Genomic DNA, 17208 nt, shown 5'->3' with positions numbered 1-17208 from the left:
TGCAGCTGTACTTTGCCTTTATTTTGCCAAATAATTGTCATATTTATACATTAACCAAGTTTAGTGTTTTGTTATTCCTTCACTCTAAAAAATGCTGGGTTGTTTCAACCCAAATTTGGGTCAAATATGGATGACAAACCCAACCGTTGGGTTAAAAATGCATTTAAAAATTTAACCCAATGGTTGGGTTTGTCCATTTTTGACCCAAACTTGGGTTGAAACAACCCAGCATTTTTTAGAGTGTTCAGATTAAAAAATAAATACAATATTTAAGGGCTGTTTAAGAAAATCAATCATGATTAATCGTATCCAGAATTAAAGTTTGTGTTTACATAATATGTGTGTGTGCTATGGATATTTATTTTGTTTTTATAAACACATTCATATGCATGCATATATTTAAAATAAATAAATACTTATATAATTTAAATTTTATATAATTTAAATTATATAAATATATATATATATATACGTGTATGTGTATAAGTATGCGTTTATAAATACAAAAAAATATATACACAGCACACACACATATATTATGTAAACACAAACTTTTATTTTGGATGCGATTAATCTTTAAATAGCCCTAATTTACTCATATTTTGATGGTTTAATTAAACTTGTAGTGTCATTAAAAAAAATCACTTTTGGACAATACTGTAGACATAATATCACTATTATATTAAAAGATAGAAAATAATGCAAAACAATATTATAAAATTTGTTATATACAATGCATTTATATTACATTATATTTGACAAATTAGAAATGCAATAATCACTGATGCAATAACTAAAAAAAAATGCCAAATATCACTACACTGTAAAAAAGAATTGTTGGTTTAACTTAAAAAAAGCAAGTTACCTGGTTACCTTAAAATCTTAAGTTCACTAAAATAAAGAATTTGAGCTAATACAATGAAGGTGATTGGTGTAATCAACAGAAACTAAAAATATTATGTTATCTGAAGTCGATTTGACAAAATAAAAAAATGCTGTGTTAAATCATAAAATAGTTTTTTAGTGTAGTGATTGTATCACATGTTAATACCATGGTACTTTGTAGTGGTTTACCAATATATCGCCAAATACCACGTTATTAACATCTGATCCCATCACTGTGCCGTAATACATGGTGTAGCACTTTAAAACTCATTTTCCTTAAAGGTCTTAATCTTGAACCCTTTCAAACCCCTCAGATTCACGCCACAATAGAGCTTCTTCTTGAAGATCCATAAATCTCTCCGTTCAGCTGTTAAACTTCTACTTGGACAAATAACCCCAGTAACACTGTTCCCTTGGGGACTTTTAACCCAGACAAGGTCAAAGCAAAACCCTGACCCCGTCCAACAACACTGCGCTGGGAACCTGAATGAATGATGAATGGGAGTAAATGGTAGTGATAACTAAGCTGCACACCAAATAAACTCTCAGGTGAGGAATAATTAGTAGTAGTTTGTTTTTAAATGATGAAAAAAGCTGACTGATTGATTCACTAACAAAACAGACATCGCTCTACAAAAGATTTAACAGCAGAGCTCAACTACAAAACTTCTATTCACTTTAAAACTTTCATTGACTTTTAGGATTTCATTAGTTTCCTGGCGTGGAAAAAACAAGCCTAGATTTTCCATATTGTGTTACACTGTCCTTTGACCAATAAGATTTTTCAATGTATAAAAACACATAATGGAGATATAATTCATTTTGAAGTTTTATTAAGTGTTAACAATGAGATTATGTGGTTTTTATAATCAATTAACACTGCTTTTGTCATTTTTTACAAGATGGACAAAATTTGTCACCAAAAAAGTCACCAAATGACACTTTTGGTTACACCGAATGACAATATTTTCAAACAATGCTAACAGGCTGATATCTAGCAAAAGGATAATAAACATTTTATATTTAGTTCAAGTTTTTAAAATATTACAACATTTTCCATGTTTTATAGCGGTTGCACCGAATGACCTGATGTTTCGGGACATGCGTATGAGCAAGAGAAAACATGAATTTATCAAACAGTTCAGAGATAGTTAGTTACTTTGCTTCGTGACTATGTGGTCCTTTGCAGGTGTCTTAATGATGTCACATCCTGTCACATGATATTGATCACATGACTTGATCTAAAATGGTCCCTTTATATTGGTTACTCCAAATGACATCAATGAAATTCATTTTTCCGGACATTTTTCTCATAAAGCAACGACTTCTACAGATAATTTTAGTATCATTTTACACTATGTTGATATATGATGTTATAAAATCATGTCAAAAATATATATTTAGTACATTTTAAGGTATTTTAATCACAAATAAAATGGCTATATTGGCCTTTGGAAGGTTAAACCGAATGACCTTTTGACACTTCAAAATCTTTAAAATGCCTTTATATGTAGCAAAATATAATTAAAACCTTTTGGATTCAAAAAAAGAGATCTAGTTAGATACTTTGGATGTCATATCTTTGTATTTTATTATTATTATTATTATTAAAGCCTTTGGACAAAAAAAAAAAAAGACCCGTTCATTGACCCAATCCCAAATAAGCAAACCAAGACTAACACGAGCATCATTTGCGTATAATATAAAACCAATAAGATGCACGAACATTTCACTAAATCAACACGTCATCATTTGTTAATCAAAGCTATACTGATCAAAGTTCATGTGCCGTAGACGAATATTCTCTTCACATAGTAGGGCAATTCCAGCGTTATGGACGTGACATTTGGAGTCAAAACTTGAAATATAAATGCTCAAAGAATGCATTTAATAGCAACATATTGAACCGTCTATTTATATATTCATAATCCCTTACTAAAGGAGTCCAGACATTAGAAAAATGTCAGTCTACTCAACTGTTTTATTTTTTAGATGAGGGAAATATACAGCGTTACGGACGTGACAAAAAAAGTCACTAAGTTTTGGGTGACAACATATTTTTTAAGAATTCTGTGAATTACATTGCGCAAACCAAAAGTAATACTGCCCACCGAATAAAGAAGGGTTGGCTCTCCACAGAGCATAAAATAATAATTTTATTTCATTTTTCGTGTTCGCATTAATGAGGAAAAAACAACGTTACGGATGTGACAGTTTTCCGTTACGGATGTGACCGGTCTGAAAGCGGCACAGAAGACTGGTTTAAAACTGCTTTAAAACTTTCACAGAGACCTCAAGCAAGCATGTACACCACCAAATATTGAAATCTGGGATACCAGTATGGTAAGACTCCACAATTGATCAACTTTTTACTAAACTTTATACAAATGTAACGTTATACTCTGTAGTGCAAAAGGTTATAGATTAGACCTATTTCTCATGTTGACAAGCATGTGCGTTGTTCAAGAATCAATTTAGAGACCATGATTTTCCTTCTTACAGAACTGCATGCTAAAATACATTGACAAATATTAATGTTTATCATAAAGCAGTTTAAAATCGCATGTTTTCCCCACAGTCAGGTGAACCGATTGACACTATTGCCAATCGCAATCATGTCAGTTTTATGTTTTGTGTATGAATGACCACACGGTTTTTTTCGTCTAGTTTTCAGAGTTTAAAGCGGAGTCTTGAGTCAAAATGATCAAACTTTATTTCAAGTCAAAATTATTGCAATCGTATTATTTTCATTTTGTTTGATCGCGCGGATTGTGATCATTATAGGCTAGGCTATTCATTTTTAACCAACAGGTAACGCGACATCCCAATTCCCGAGGGAAGTGTCCTATGAGACACAATGCTCTTCTATAAGTTGTACTGTATCATATAGGCCTACCTTTTGATGTTCATATTTCGTTCTCTGGCAAGAGGAAGAGAAGATCGATTCATGTGCGCCTGATCCGCCGCTTACAGGCGCTGCAGAAGCTAATCTGTCACACGCCGTAGGCTATTAAAGAGCGACATCTATTGTTTAATTTTTGAAAAAAAAAAATAATAAAATCGACTGAATTTGAAAGTTAAACCTTTTTCATATTAAAACTAACAAAGCACAAAGAGTATTGCGATTATTGGGTATGTTCTGATATGGTAAGCCTGAAACAGATGATAGCAATATAAAGAAGCAAACTCATAGGATTTAATATGAAGCGTCCGTAACGGTCACGTCCGTAACGCTTATTATGGTTGTTCACAGCAACGTAGTGAAATGAATTGTTGATCCTAATAAGCATAAACATAATTTAGCTTTGCATATAAAGTTTCAAGTTATTTGCATTTATAATTGTTATATGACATAAACTTAATCATTAAAACGTTACGGACGTGACAGAGCACTGAAGCGTCCTGACCTCTTTATTCTAGCCCTTATAAATTCATCAGGCAGTGCTGTTATGACTAAATGAGTGTATTTATTTCTCAGGCATGTATCCATCTTTCTACACAATGCTTACTGCTAAAATTAAAGTTTAAAAAATGGGGTCTTTGATCCCTTTTTTGAAAGCATGAAATATGGTTGGTTGAAAATTTAATTTAAGCATTGTTACTTACCACATATATTGTGGATAAACAAGGCAATTTTCTTAAAATTTCTGTTAGAGCACATTAATACAGTATATTACAGACCTAAATGGACAATTTAAAAAGGGTTTTGTTCTTTTGGTTAAAACTTTTTTTTTTCATAGTAAAGATGACCTTTGCGTGGAATTGCCCAGTACACTTTATCTCAGGTTTATCAGAACATTAACAGCCCAAAAACATCCGCAGATCAACAACACCCTAAAATCCTTTTGTTATTTTGGGGTTTCGCCAAATTTCGACCCCCTGCCAGATTATTAACCCCCTAGTATTGGTTGGTTTAGGAGTGGGGGAGGGGTTAGGATTAGGGGTGGGGTTGAGATTAGCCAATCAGGTAGCGACTTCAACAAGGGGGGTACTAATTTGGCAGGGGGTCGAAATTTGACAACTGGGTCAAAAATGACCCGCGCATTAAATTGCTCGTAAGTGTTCCGTTATGCTTTATTAACACCAAATATTTCATTCAAATGTGTTTCAATTTCAATTAAGACAAGTTTTGTGTTTCTTTTTGGAGCTGATTGATCGTAAGCATCATTGATCTGAGCTCATGAAAGAAAATATTAAGATCGAATCCAATATTTGGTGGTAATATAGCATAATGAGAAACTTGCAAGCAATTTATAAGTCGCTTTTGACCCGGAACAACACAAGTGTGACAAGTAGTAAAAATAATAATAATAATAATAATAACAAAAAAAGGAAAAATTTTCAAAATATTTTTAGGAAATTGTTTTACCCAAAGTTGTAGTCCAATGATACTCGTGAAAAGAAGATAATCTCCAGGTCAAAATTAAACTAGGGTTAAAAATAAAGGTGTTTAAAAGGTTTTTAGAGGGTTTTACAAAACCCAGAAACTAAAAACAACAACATTACCATACAGCCAAAGCTAGTCAAGAGTAATGATGATTAAATCAGCTAGACAAATAAATAATCACTACACGAACTAAGATATTTTACATCAGTTTATCTGCATCTTGATTTAATCCACTAAATGTCACTGTGAAAACATTAATCTACAACTTTATCACTAAAAAACCTAAATGTCATTAATAACAACACGCGTCTATAAACTTCCAGCAGGATATTTTCCCCAAAAACACCAAACAAACACACAAAGAGCTCCTCAAATGCACATTAAACACTAAGAAAATAACTCTGAACAGCTTTAACTGTTTACTTTTTATCTAGTTTTGCAGAACTGCGCGCGTCCTCGCATCATAACAAACATAATCGTCGTTTAATGAAGGCAAAAACACTTACCGGATGAGTTCCTTGTTATTTCAGACGTTTACGGTTCATTCGCACCTCGCAGACATTTATTTATGTGTTATTTTCAGCGGCTGCAGGTCCGAGAGACTCAGTATGTTCCATCCATGAGCAGCACTGACTGACTTCAGCCTGAACTCAAACTACAGAGCAATGATGAGGGGGCGGGGCAATGCTGAGGTGGGCGGGGCATAGCGACTGAAAGTTCTCTAAATAAAATTTCTCAATTATGAAACGTTCGCCTCGTTGTTTTAAATTAATATCTACTAACAATTTCAGTGTTATTATTCATCTGTAAATTATTATTCTAGACTAGTGCTGATGAATCAAGGCGCCGTTACTTTTCTCAGCGCTGTCAGGATGGACCAATCACATTGTTTATTGTATTAGGGTCATTGAATAAGGTTTTTAAAAGTGTAAAAAAACAACATAATGGAGATATAAATAATTTTGAAGTTTTATGAAGTGTTAACAATGAGATTATATAATCAATTAACACTGCTTTTGTCATTTTTTACAAAATTTGTCATCAAAAAAGTCATTTGGTTTACCAAAATTTCAGTTTTACCGAATGACGATATATCAAACAATGCTAACAGGCTGATATCATGCAAAAGGACAATCAAACATTTTATATTTAGTACAAGTTTTTAAAATATTACAACATTTTCCATGTTTTATAACGGTTTTTATGCGTATGATCAAGTGAAAACATGAATTTATCAAATAGTTAAGAAAGTTAGTTACTTTGCTTCATGACCATGTGGTCCTTTGCAGGTGTCTGAATGATGTCACATCCTGTCACATGATATTGACCGCATGACTTGATCCAAAATGATGCCTTTATATTGGTTACTCTGAATGACTTCAAAGAAATTCATTTTTCCGGACATTCTTTCTCATAACAAAGCAACGACTTCTACACATAATTTTAATACCATTTTACACTATGTTGATATATGAATAAAATCACGCCAGAATAAAATATATACATTTATTACATTTTAAGATATTTTAATCACAAATGAATGGTTGGACGGTTAAACCAAATGACCTTTTGACACTTTAAAATCTTTCAAATACCTTTATATGCAGCAAAATATAATTAAAACCTTTTGGATTCAATAAAAGAGATCTAGTTGTACTTCCTTACATACTTTGGATGGCATATCTTTGTTTATTATTATTATTATTATTAAGACCTTTGGACAAAAAAAAAAAAAGATCCGTCACATCATTGACCCAATTATATATTTTATGCTGTTGTTTGCATTTAGCTGTATTGCGTGTTACTTTTCTCAGCGCTGTCAGGATGGACCAATCACATTTGATCATGACTACTTGATTGAATCATTTACTTCTGTTTGTTTTTCGGGTACAAACTCCTAGTAAATTTTAATTCATCAATTTAAACAATTATATGCTAAGCATATAAAGTCCAGAAAATAAAAACGTGACTAAAATAACAAACTAAAATGTATCATTAATGGCATGCGCCACAAGTCTACACATTTTAAATATTTTTTTCAGCAAGATATTTCCCTCAAAACAAAATTTAAAATGAATGTGAAATGTCCTAACTGCACCGTTTTTAAAAGCTAAGAAAGGGTTTGTTGTTGAATTAACCAAGAGTCTCGTTGTATGTGTTACTTTTCTCAGCGCTGCGTGAGGATGGACCAATCACAGTCGAATGCATGAGAATGGACCAATCACAGTCGACTGCGACTACTGTATCTGTATAAAGCGGTTCAAAAAAATCATTTTATAGATTTCTGTGATGGATTACTGTTCTGGAATTTAACTTTATTAAACAAACTTTATATATAAAAAAAAATAATAATAAAAAAAAGCCGTTCTGAGAAATGAGTGTGTAGTATAATGAAGATATAATCAAAATATTTTAAAAAACGGAAGGAAATGTTGTTCGCCTCAAAACTTGCTTTTTATTTGTTTGTTGTTTTCTAAATTAATTGTTAACGTAGCTATATATTCGAAAAAACTATATCATATAATTGTATATATATATAACTTTAACTTTATATAAATATATCTTTTAAAATAGTAAACTTAACCCATAAGAAATCATTGTGGTGATTTGTATTGTTAATGTTGAGTGTATAGCGCCACCTGCAGGTCATTTAACAGCACAACCTACAGTTTCTAATACTTTGAGAGAAATTAGATATGTACACAAAACTAATTAAATTAAATTAAATACACATCCACACACTCAGTCCCATAGCAGTCTGTACATATTAGTTTTATTGAGTATTTCCAAGATCAGTATAGATAACACATTAAAAAAATCTGTGTACAAATTTGTATTGTGGGGTTATGTATTTTATTTTATTTTATTTACCATATTTGTAATTTGCACAAGAACTAAGAAACGGTTTGTTGTTAAATTAACCAAAAGTGTCTCGTGGTATGTGTTACTTTTATCAGCGCTGCATGAGAATGGACCAATCCCAGTCGACTGCATGACGATGGACCAATCACAGTCGACTGCGGCTACTGGATATGAATAAAGTGGTTCAAAAAACTATTTTTTTTAGAGATTTCTGTGATGGATTACTGTTTGCATCTCAGGTACGATATAAGAGGTTCTGGAATTTAACTTTATTAAACAAACTTTATAACAAAAAAAAAAAAAAAAGCCTTTCTGAGAAATAAGTGTGTTGTATAATGAAGATTTAATCAAAATATTTTTAAAAACGGAAGGAAATGTTGTTCGCCTCAAAACGTACATGCTTTTGTTTGTTGTTTTGTAAATTAAATGTTAACAGCTTTATATTCGAACAAAACTTTTGAAATAGTAAAATTAACCCATAAGATGTCATTGTGATGATTTTTAATGTTAATGTTGAATCAATAGCGCCACCTGCAGGTAATTTAACAGCACAACCTACAGTTTCTAATACTTTAAAGGGTTAGTTCACCCAAAAAAATGAAAATTCTGTCATTTACTGAGCGTTATGAATCAGAGTATCGAATCAGCGGGTCGGAGAGCCAAAGTCACGTGATTTCAGCAGTTTGGCGGTTTGACACGCGATCCGAATCATGATTCAATACACTGTTTCATAACGCTCCGAATCTTCCTGAAGCAGTGTTTTGAAATCGGCCATCACTAAATAAGTAGTTATTTTGTTTTTTTGGCGCACCAAAAATATTCTCGTCACATTATAATATTAATATTGAACCACTGTACTCACATGAACTGATTTAAATATGTTTTTAGTACATTAATGGATCTTGAGAGAGGAAATGTCATTGCTCAGGCCACAGGATTTATCTTAATTTGTGTTCTGAAGATGAACGAAGGTCTTACGGGTGTGAAACGACATGAGGGTGAGTAATTAATGACATTATTTTCATTTTTAGGTGAACTAACCCTTTAATGAGAAATGCACATCACAAAATTAAATTAAATTAAATACACATCCACACACTCAGTCTGTACATATTAGTTTTATTGAGACTTTCCAAGATCAGTATAGATAACACATTAAAAAAATCTATGTACATATCGGTATTGTGGGGTTATGTATTTTTCACCATATATTTGTAATTCCTGCATCCAAAATATCAGTTTACTAAAAAAACAAAACAATAATAATAATAAAAAAAAAAAAAAACGTGTGGCTCATGGATACAAAACAAACAAACAAAGAGCCACAGATCAATATCTCATATCTCAAACATACTAAAATATGTAACGAATTTCTAAGTAATAAGGCAAAGTTTACATTGATTTAAGATAAACAGTTGAGAGGCAGCATTTCTGAGAGACGCACACAAAAAACCTTCCAGTCTTCAAACTAACTGTACTAATCGTACTGCAAACTAAAAGCAAATGGCTCAAAAATGATTTATTTTGTGTGGTCTGGATTTTAAAAACTGGCTTTAGTATATGCACATTTACCCCTGAGTGAAATCCAACAAAGCAAAGGACAGAAGTAGATCAATCTCATAATATTCTGAAAATATTCTGGTAATAAAAGTTTTCAAACTAAACCAAACACAGTTACCAGCCTGTCTGCTCAAAACAAACCCAAGTGAAGAAATAAAATAATTACTGCATATACAAAATCATGTTCACGTCACACCCCAGCTGAGTTCAGATGGGTTTGGTTGTGCTGTTGTAGACCAGTTTCTCTGAATCCACGTAGGTGTGAACGCCGTTAACAGCCACTGGCTGATGCTTGTTCCGACGCTTCTTCTTTCCCTTCACAAGGCAGCATGTGATGACAACCAGCAGGATGGCGATGGCGAAGCCCAGGACGACTGCGAATGCAATAGCAGCTGAGGACAGAGGAGAAGAGAGATTTTCATCATAAATAGTGATGAAAGCCCAAATATTAAACATCACAGATGTATATTTACTGAGTAATCACTGTTTTGTAGATGAGGATCAAAATGACCATTTTCACCAAATTAGAGGAGTGTAAAATGACTTTATAAAGATGGCAGCATCATTATTTTATTTTCACACAGAGATTGGAAGATCTATTAGTGAAATCTGTTGACTTTATCAATCTGTGTTTCATTATATGCCAACAGTGACCGTTCAAACATGGTGAAAAGCACTTCTTGTGTTCTTTTCCTCAAGTTTGCATGTCTGTAACTCAAGAAGTGTTAAAGATATCTTAATATCCGTTTAGATTCTGGTTCTGAACAAACTTTTCTTCTGGTATCTTCATTTTAAAGGCCCTCGATGGTTCAATCCCAGAGATATGGAGATCTTAATGCGGCTCCATGAGTAAATTGTGCACACTTTCAGTGGTCAAAAACAAATATTCCTTTTCCAAAGATAAAAGATATCTAAAGATATCTTAATATCCTTCTTGATTCTTGCTCTTAAAAAGCTTTACTTTGGGAATCACCATTATTAAGGCCCTATATAGTTCAGTCCCAGAGATATGGAGATCTTAATGCGGCTCCATGAGTAAATTGTGCACACTTTCAGTGGTCAAAAACAAATATTCCTTTTCCAAAGATAAAAGATATCTAAAGATATCTTAATATCCTTCTTGATTCTTGCTCTTAAAAAGCTTTACTTTGGGAATCACCATTATTAAGGCCCTATATAGTTCAGTCCCAGAGATATGGAGATCTTAATGCGGCTCCATGAGTAAATTGTACACATTTTCAGTGGTCAAAAACCAAATATTCCAATTTTTCCAAAGTTTGCATGTCTGTAACTCTAAAAGTATTAAAGATATCTTAATATCCTTTTACATTCTGCTTCTTAACAAACTTTTCTTTTGTATCTTTTGATCTATTTCTTTTAAAGGCCCTCGATGGTTCAATCCCAGAGATATGGAGATCTTAATGTGGCTCCATGAGTAAATTGTGCACATTTTCAGTGGTCAAAAACCAAAAGTGGGTCAGTTTGCATATAGATGATACTTCTTTTATTATAAAGAGTAATATCTGAAGAACAAATAATAAATGTATCTCTTTTTTTTCTATCATCTTAATTGCATAAAACATTCCTGAGTGCCATAAATATTCCTTTTCCAAAGTTGTCATGCCTGTGACTCAAAAAGTATTAAAGATATCTTAATATCCTTCTAGATTCTCATTCTTAATAAGCTTTACTTTTGAAATCTTCATTTTCAAGGCCCCGTAGATATTGGGATCTCAATGTGACTCCATGTTCAAATTGTTGAATTTGACCTATTTTCAGTGGTCAAGAACCAAATGTAAGTGTCTTCTTTAAAAAGAGACCAAACTTCAGTCTGGTGCTCCAAGGTATTCAGGATTTATTACAGTTTAAGTTTTGAGTCTATGCTCAAAAAGTGAAGAAATGGATTTTAACTACTGCATAAATATATTTTAGTTCCTTAAAATTACAAAATAGTAAATAAAAAACATTATCGAGTTAAAATATAATACAGCGCCAGAGGGTTCAAGAAAAGAAGGAATTTACTAATTTAAATGCATCTTTGCTGTAAATGATAAAGCATGTTTTGTGCAGGTGAAGCGGTGTTACCTGTATTGTCCTTGCCTTCTTGTTTCTCAAACTGTGCACGCCTGGCAAACACGTCAGACTCTGAAATGATATAAACATGGCATGATGTTTCACAGGAGAGACAGAAAACCGGTTTAAAGCGTACATTTTAAAGTTAAAACTGGTGCACTTTTGAGATTTCAAAATTAAGAGCTCAAATCATGTTCAGAGTGAAAATTGTGATATAGTGCATCAGTCTACATTACATTCACTCTGGTGTTTAAGAAAGCCAAACAATTACAATATAATAATAATAATAATAATAATAATATTTTTTTATTTTATAAATATTTGCTAGTAGGAAGGATTAACTGATTTACTGTTTATTGCATTAGGGTCATTGAATAAAGGTTTTTAAAAGTGTAAAAAAACAAAACATAATGGAGATGTAAATAATTTAGAAGTTTTATTAAGTGTTAACAATGAAATTATATAATCAATTAACACTGCTTTTGTCATTTTTTACAAAAATTGTCACCAAAAAAAGTCATTCAGTTTAACTAAAATTTCGGTTTTACCGAATGACGATATATCAAACAATGCTAACAGGCTGATATCATGCAAAAGGACAATCAAACATTTTATATTTAGTACAAGTTTTTAAAATATTACAACATTTTCCATGTTTTATAACGGTTTTTATGCATATGATCAAGTGAAAACATTAATTTATCAAATAGTTAAGAGAGAGTTAGTTACTTTGCTTCATGACCATGTGGTCCTTTGCAGGTGTCTGAATGATGTCACATCCTGTCACATGATATTGACCGCATGACTTGATCTAAAATGATCCCTTTATATTGGTTACTCCGAATGACTTCAATGAAATTAATTTTTCCGGACATTCTTTCTCATAACAAAGCAACGACTTCTGCACATTATTTTAATGTCGATATATGATGTTATAAAATCACGCCAGAATAAAAATATATACATTTATTACATTTTAAGATATATTAATCACAAATGAATGGTTGAACGGTTAAACCAAATGACCTTTTGACGCTTTAAAATCTTTAAAATACCTTTATATGCAGCAAAATATAATTAAAACCTTTTGGATTCAATAAAAGAGATCTAGTTGTACTTCCTTACATACTTTGGATGGCATATCTTTGTTTTTTAATTATTATTAAGACCTTTGGACAAAAAAAATGACCCGTCACGTCATTGACCCAATTATATTTTTTATGCTGTTTTTTGCATTTAGTTGCATTTAGAATATACAAAAACAACGTTTTGCTCTCAGTTAAGAGAGATGGAGTTCACCGTGAGCCGTTCAGAGAGGCGGAAAACACCGGATCACGAGCTGATCATGTGAGCACAGTGCACACCTCACTACCTCAGTAAGGATCTATCATTGTGCATGATCAAATGCACAACTATTTTTGAGTTCTCAAGTTAAATGCGGGAAAGATAATAGTTACGATCATTTTTTAAAGTCCAAGTTGACTTCAAATACTGATTGTGGTAATAATACAGTAAAACTCACCAGTCACTGAATTGCACGTCCTAATGCACTCTTCCTCTTTTTCAAAGCGGTTCATATTTCCATCACAGCCACCGTAGTTAAACCGGTTACAGCGCAGTTCATACGGATTGTAGTACCAGTAGGTGAAACTTGCGCGACAAGGTCCCGTTACCGGCGGCTCCACGCAATGAGCTGTAAGAGCGAATGAATTACTCATTTTAATGTTAAAGAGGCACTGAAATGCAGTGATGAGATAAAATGGTCATCAATAAATATTTAAAGAGGTTTACATACAGTACAGTCCAAAAGTTTGGAACCACTAAGATTTTTAATATTTTTAAAAGAAGTTTCGTCTGCTCACCAAGGCTACATTTATTTAATTAAAAATACAGTAAAAAACAGTAATATTGTGAAATATTATTACAATTTAAAATAACTGTGTACTATTTAAATATATTTGACAAAGTAATTTATATCCTGTGATCAAAGCTGAATTTTCAGCATCTTCAGCGTCTTCAGTGTCACATGATCCTTCAGAAATCATTCTAATATGCTGATTTGCTGCTCAAGAAACATTTATGATTATTTTCAATGTTGAAAACAGTTGTGTACTTTTTTTTCAGGATTATTTGATGAATAGAAAGTTCAAAAGAACAGCATTTATCTGAAATACAAAGCTTCTGTAGCATTATACACTACCGTTCAAAAGTTTGGGGTCAGGAAGGATTTTTATTTTTATTTTTTTGAAAAGAAATTAAAGAAATGAATACTTTTATTCAGCAAGGATGCATTAAATCAATCAAAAGTGGCAGTAAAGACATTTATAATGTTACAAAAGATTAGATTTCAGATAAACACTGTTCTTCTGAACTTTCTATTCATCAAATAATCCTGAAAAGAAATATTGTACACAAATATGTTGTACATCTGTACACATTAAATGTCAAATATATTTAAATAGAAAACAGTTATTTTAAATTGTAATAATATTTCACAATATTACTGTTTTTACTGTATTTTTAATTAAATAAATAGTACTGTATATCACTGTACTATATTCAACAGAAAAAGAAATATAAATCACCTTTGGATTTGTCCACAGGAATCTCCAGCAATCGACTGAACTTTTTGTTCACTGAAAATAAAGAGAAGGGAAAAAAAATGCATAAAACTGTTTTTGAAACTAATAAATGACATGAACATGATTTCAGTCTCCAATCAAAGTACATTTAAAGGGAAAGTTCATTCAGAAAAAAAAAAAAAAAAAAAAAAAAAGTTCTTTTTTTTTGAGTGATATACACAAAAGACTAGGAAATAAAGTCAAAAGACAGATATTTCCCTTAAAAAACAAAAAATTCTTCCTCCAAATTGGTAAACGTTCCTAAATCAAGATAATTTTACTTCTTGAGTAAATGTAAATCAAAAATGTTTCAAAATTAAGATTTTATGCTTAAAAAAAGCTGCCACTGAAGTCAGAAAAATAAACTTGTTTTCCTTTGTATGGAAGTAAATTAATGCCAAATGTTTTTGAAATAAAAAGCTTGTTGAATTGCTCTAACTGAAAAAAAAAATATGCATTACATTAGCTGTACTTGCATTTAGATGCACTGTATTTTTAAGGCTTGCATTTTTATGGGATGAAATTCAACACAGTCGTATATTTAAGCTGTGAATATTTCAATTAAAAATATTTCACACACATTTTCATTATTAAAAATTAAATAATTCATATTCACATTTCAAATTTCACTTCCAAGATATTTATTCTGTTTAAAAATACAACCTATAAAATTCGACTAGAAATTTTCAGTCCATTTTATTTCACTTTACAAATTCGCTTCCACAAATTCAGTGGCTCAAATTCGGCAGAAAATTCAACATTTCACATCCGGGAACTGCAGGAAGAGCAGTAGAGTGCCGATGCATCATCTCTATCTGCTGTTAGTCTTCTTCACCAGCAGGTGTCGCTAGCGGCTGTTTAGGAAGACCAAAGCAACGCTAGTAAGTCATCATTCATTCATAAAAACGGATTTACAGAATTAGAGCAAGCGGTAAGTGAATGTGTGATGATTATCAGGGCCAGTATAAATGCAGAAAAGCTGATAAAGACACAAAAACTGCATTTATGTTTAATTCAGTGTCTTTACGCTTACTTTCCCTGTGTAGCTACAGCTTTCTCTCCAGTGAACAAGATAACGTTATTGCCCGATGCTGGTGTACAGATCAAACGTTAAATCTGAGATATACATATATTTCTCTCTGTTGATAAGTTTCCTTAAATTTATATCGCAGCGCGGTGTTGTAATAATAGGGTTTCCCTCATCCGTCATAGGATTCCCCTGCCATCAGGACATATAAAACTCTTAACACAGCTTAATGGACTCGTACGGTGATATAAAAGACCAAACTCGCACCTCATTTGTGATGTAGGTTAGACTATATAGGCTCCAAGAAAGCAGATACTGGCATTAAGTTGATTTGACGCTGAACGTTTGATTATGATATTCGAAAATTTAGGGACCGTCTCTAAAGTTACGACATTCTGTATTCACGTTTCTACCTTCTACCAAAATCTTGTAGACACACATGCACATATACATATTCAAACACACCTCACTCAAAGTACATGCATATATACTATTTCTTTTTTTTTATTTACATGTTCATCACACCATTTTTTTTACTTTGTTCATTTTTTATTTTACCTGATCATAGATTATCCTGCTTATACAAATTTTAAATAAAATTTAGAAATAAAATTAACAAAGTAGAACTAATTGTGTGATGAATGTGTAAAAAAAAGAAAAAGTATATGTGCATGTACTTTGAGTTGAGTGTGTTTGAATGTGTGTGTGTGTGTGTGTGTGTGTGTGTGAGAGAGAGAGAGAGAGAGAGAGAGAGAGAAGGGTGCATCACTCTTCGACCTGGCACCTATAGATGAACACTTCACAGGTAGTTTTGGTGATTGTAAATCATTCTCATCAAATGTTATTGAGCTTCTAATTATCCAATACAGTAGTGAAATACATAGCAATCTTTACATATTACTTGACAGTTTATTTGGAAACACTTTACAGTAAGGTTCATAATGTATTAACTAATGTGAACTATCCATGAGCAACACATTTGTTGTTGTATTTGTTCATCTTTGTTAACGTTAATAAAAATACAGCAGTTCATTGTTCATGTTACTTCACTGTGCATTAACTAAAGTTGACAAATACAACTCTTGATTTTAATAATGTATTAGTAAATGCTGGAATTAACATTAACAAAGATTAGTAAGTGCTGTAGAAGTGCAGTTCATTGTTCGTTCATATCAACTATTTAATATAAAGTGTTACCTTTTATTTTAATAAACATCAATAATCTAAAAGGTTTGCATTATACCTGACACCTAGATAAACACTTTAGAGTTGGTTTTGTGACTAAGTCATTCTCTTTAAATGCTATTGAAGGTAGAAACGTGAATACAGAATGTCGTAACTTTAGAGACGGTCCCTAAATTTGCGAATATTATAATCAAACGTTCAGCGTCAAATCAACTTAATGCCAGTATCTGCTTTCTTGGAGCCTATATAGTCTAACCTACATCACAAATGAGGTGCGAGTTTGGTCTTTTATATCACTGTACGAGTCCATTAAGCTGTGTTAAGAGTTTATATGTCCTGATGGCAGGGGAATCCTATGACGGATGAGGGAAACCCTATTATTACAACACCGCGCTGCGATACAAAGTTAAGGAAACTAAACAACAGAGAAAAATATATGTCTATCTCAGATTTAACGTTTGATCTATACACCAGCATCGGGCAATAACGTTATCTTGTTCACTGGAGAGAAAGCTGTAGCTACACAGGGAAAGTAAGTGTAAATACACTGAATTAAACATAAATGCAGTTTTTTGTGTCTTTATCAGCGTTTCTGCATTTATACTGGC

At 32.2% G+C, this 17208-nt stretch overlaps 2 protein-coding genes across 6 annotated transcripts in view; both read right to left on the bottom strand.

The window, feature by feature from the left end:
* Positions 1-5894, bottom strand: part of LOC137006563 (pleckstrin homology domain-containing family G member 3) — a 62746-nt gene extending 56852 nt beyond the window's left edge. For all 5 annotated transcript variants that reach the window (XM_067367424.1, XM_067367419.1, XM_067367422.1 and 2 more), the window contains exon 1: positions 5779-5894. The gene's annotated coding sequence lies outside the window, so the exon portion shown is untranslated. The remainder of the gene's footprint in view (positions 1-5778) is intronic.
* A 3308-nt stretch (positions 5895-9202) lies between these two features.
* The window catches only part of spint1a (serine peptidase inhibitor, Kunitz type 1 a), a 19869-nt gene continuing 11863 nt past the window's right edge, over positions 9203-17208 (bottom strand). The window contains exons 8-11 of the mRNA XM_067368234.1: positions 14353-14403; positions 13290-13460; positions 11780-11839; positions 9203-10086 (exon numbers count right to left, since the gene is read on the bottom strand). Coding sequence (XP_067224335.1) covers positions 9902-10086; positions 11780-11839; positions 13290-13460; positions 14353-14403 — 467 coding nt within the window. The 3' untranslated portion in view covers positions 9203-9901. The remainder of the gene's footprint in view (positions 10087-11779; positions 11840-13289; positions 13461-14352; positions 14404-17208) is intronic.

This window comes from Chanodichthys erythropterus, chromosome 18, assembly GCF_024489055.1.
Source record: "Chanodichthys erythropterus isolate Z2021 chromosome 18, ASM2448905v1, whole genome shotgun sequence".
NCBI lineage: Eukaryota > Metazoa > Chordata > Actinopteri > Cypriniformes > Xenocyprididae > Chanodichthys > Chanodichthys erythropterus.
The sequence above is the reverse complement of the archived record's forward strand: the minus strand, read 5'-3'. Positions and strand labels throughout refer to the sequence as shown.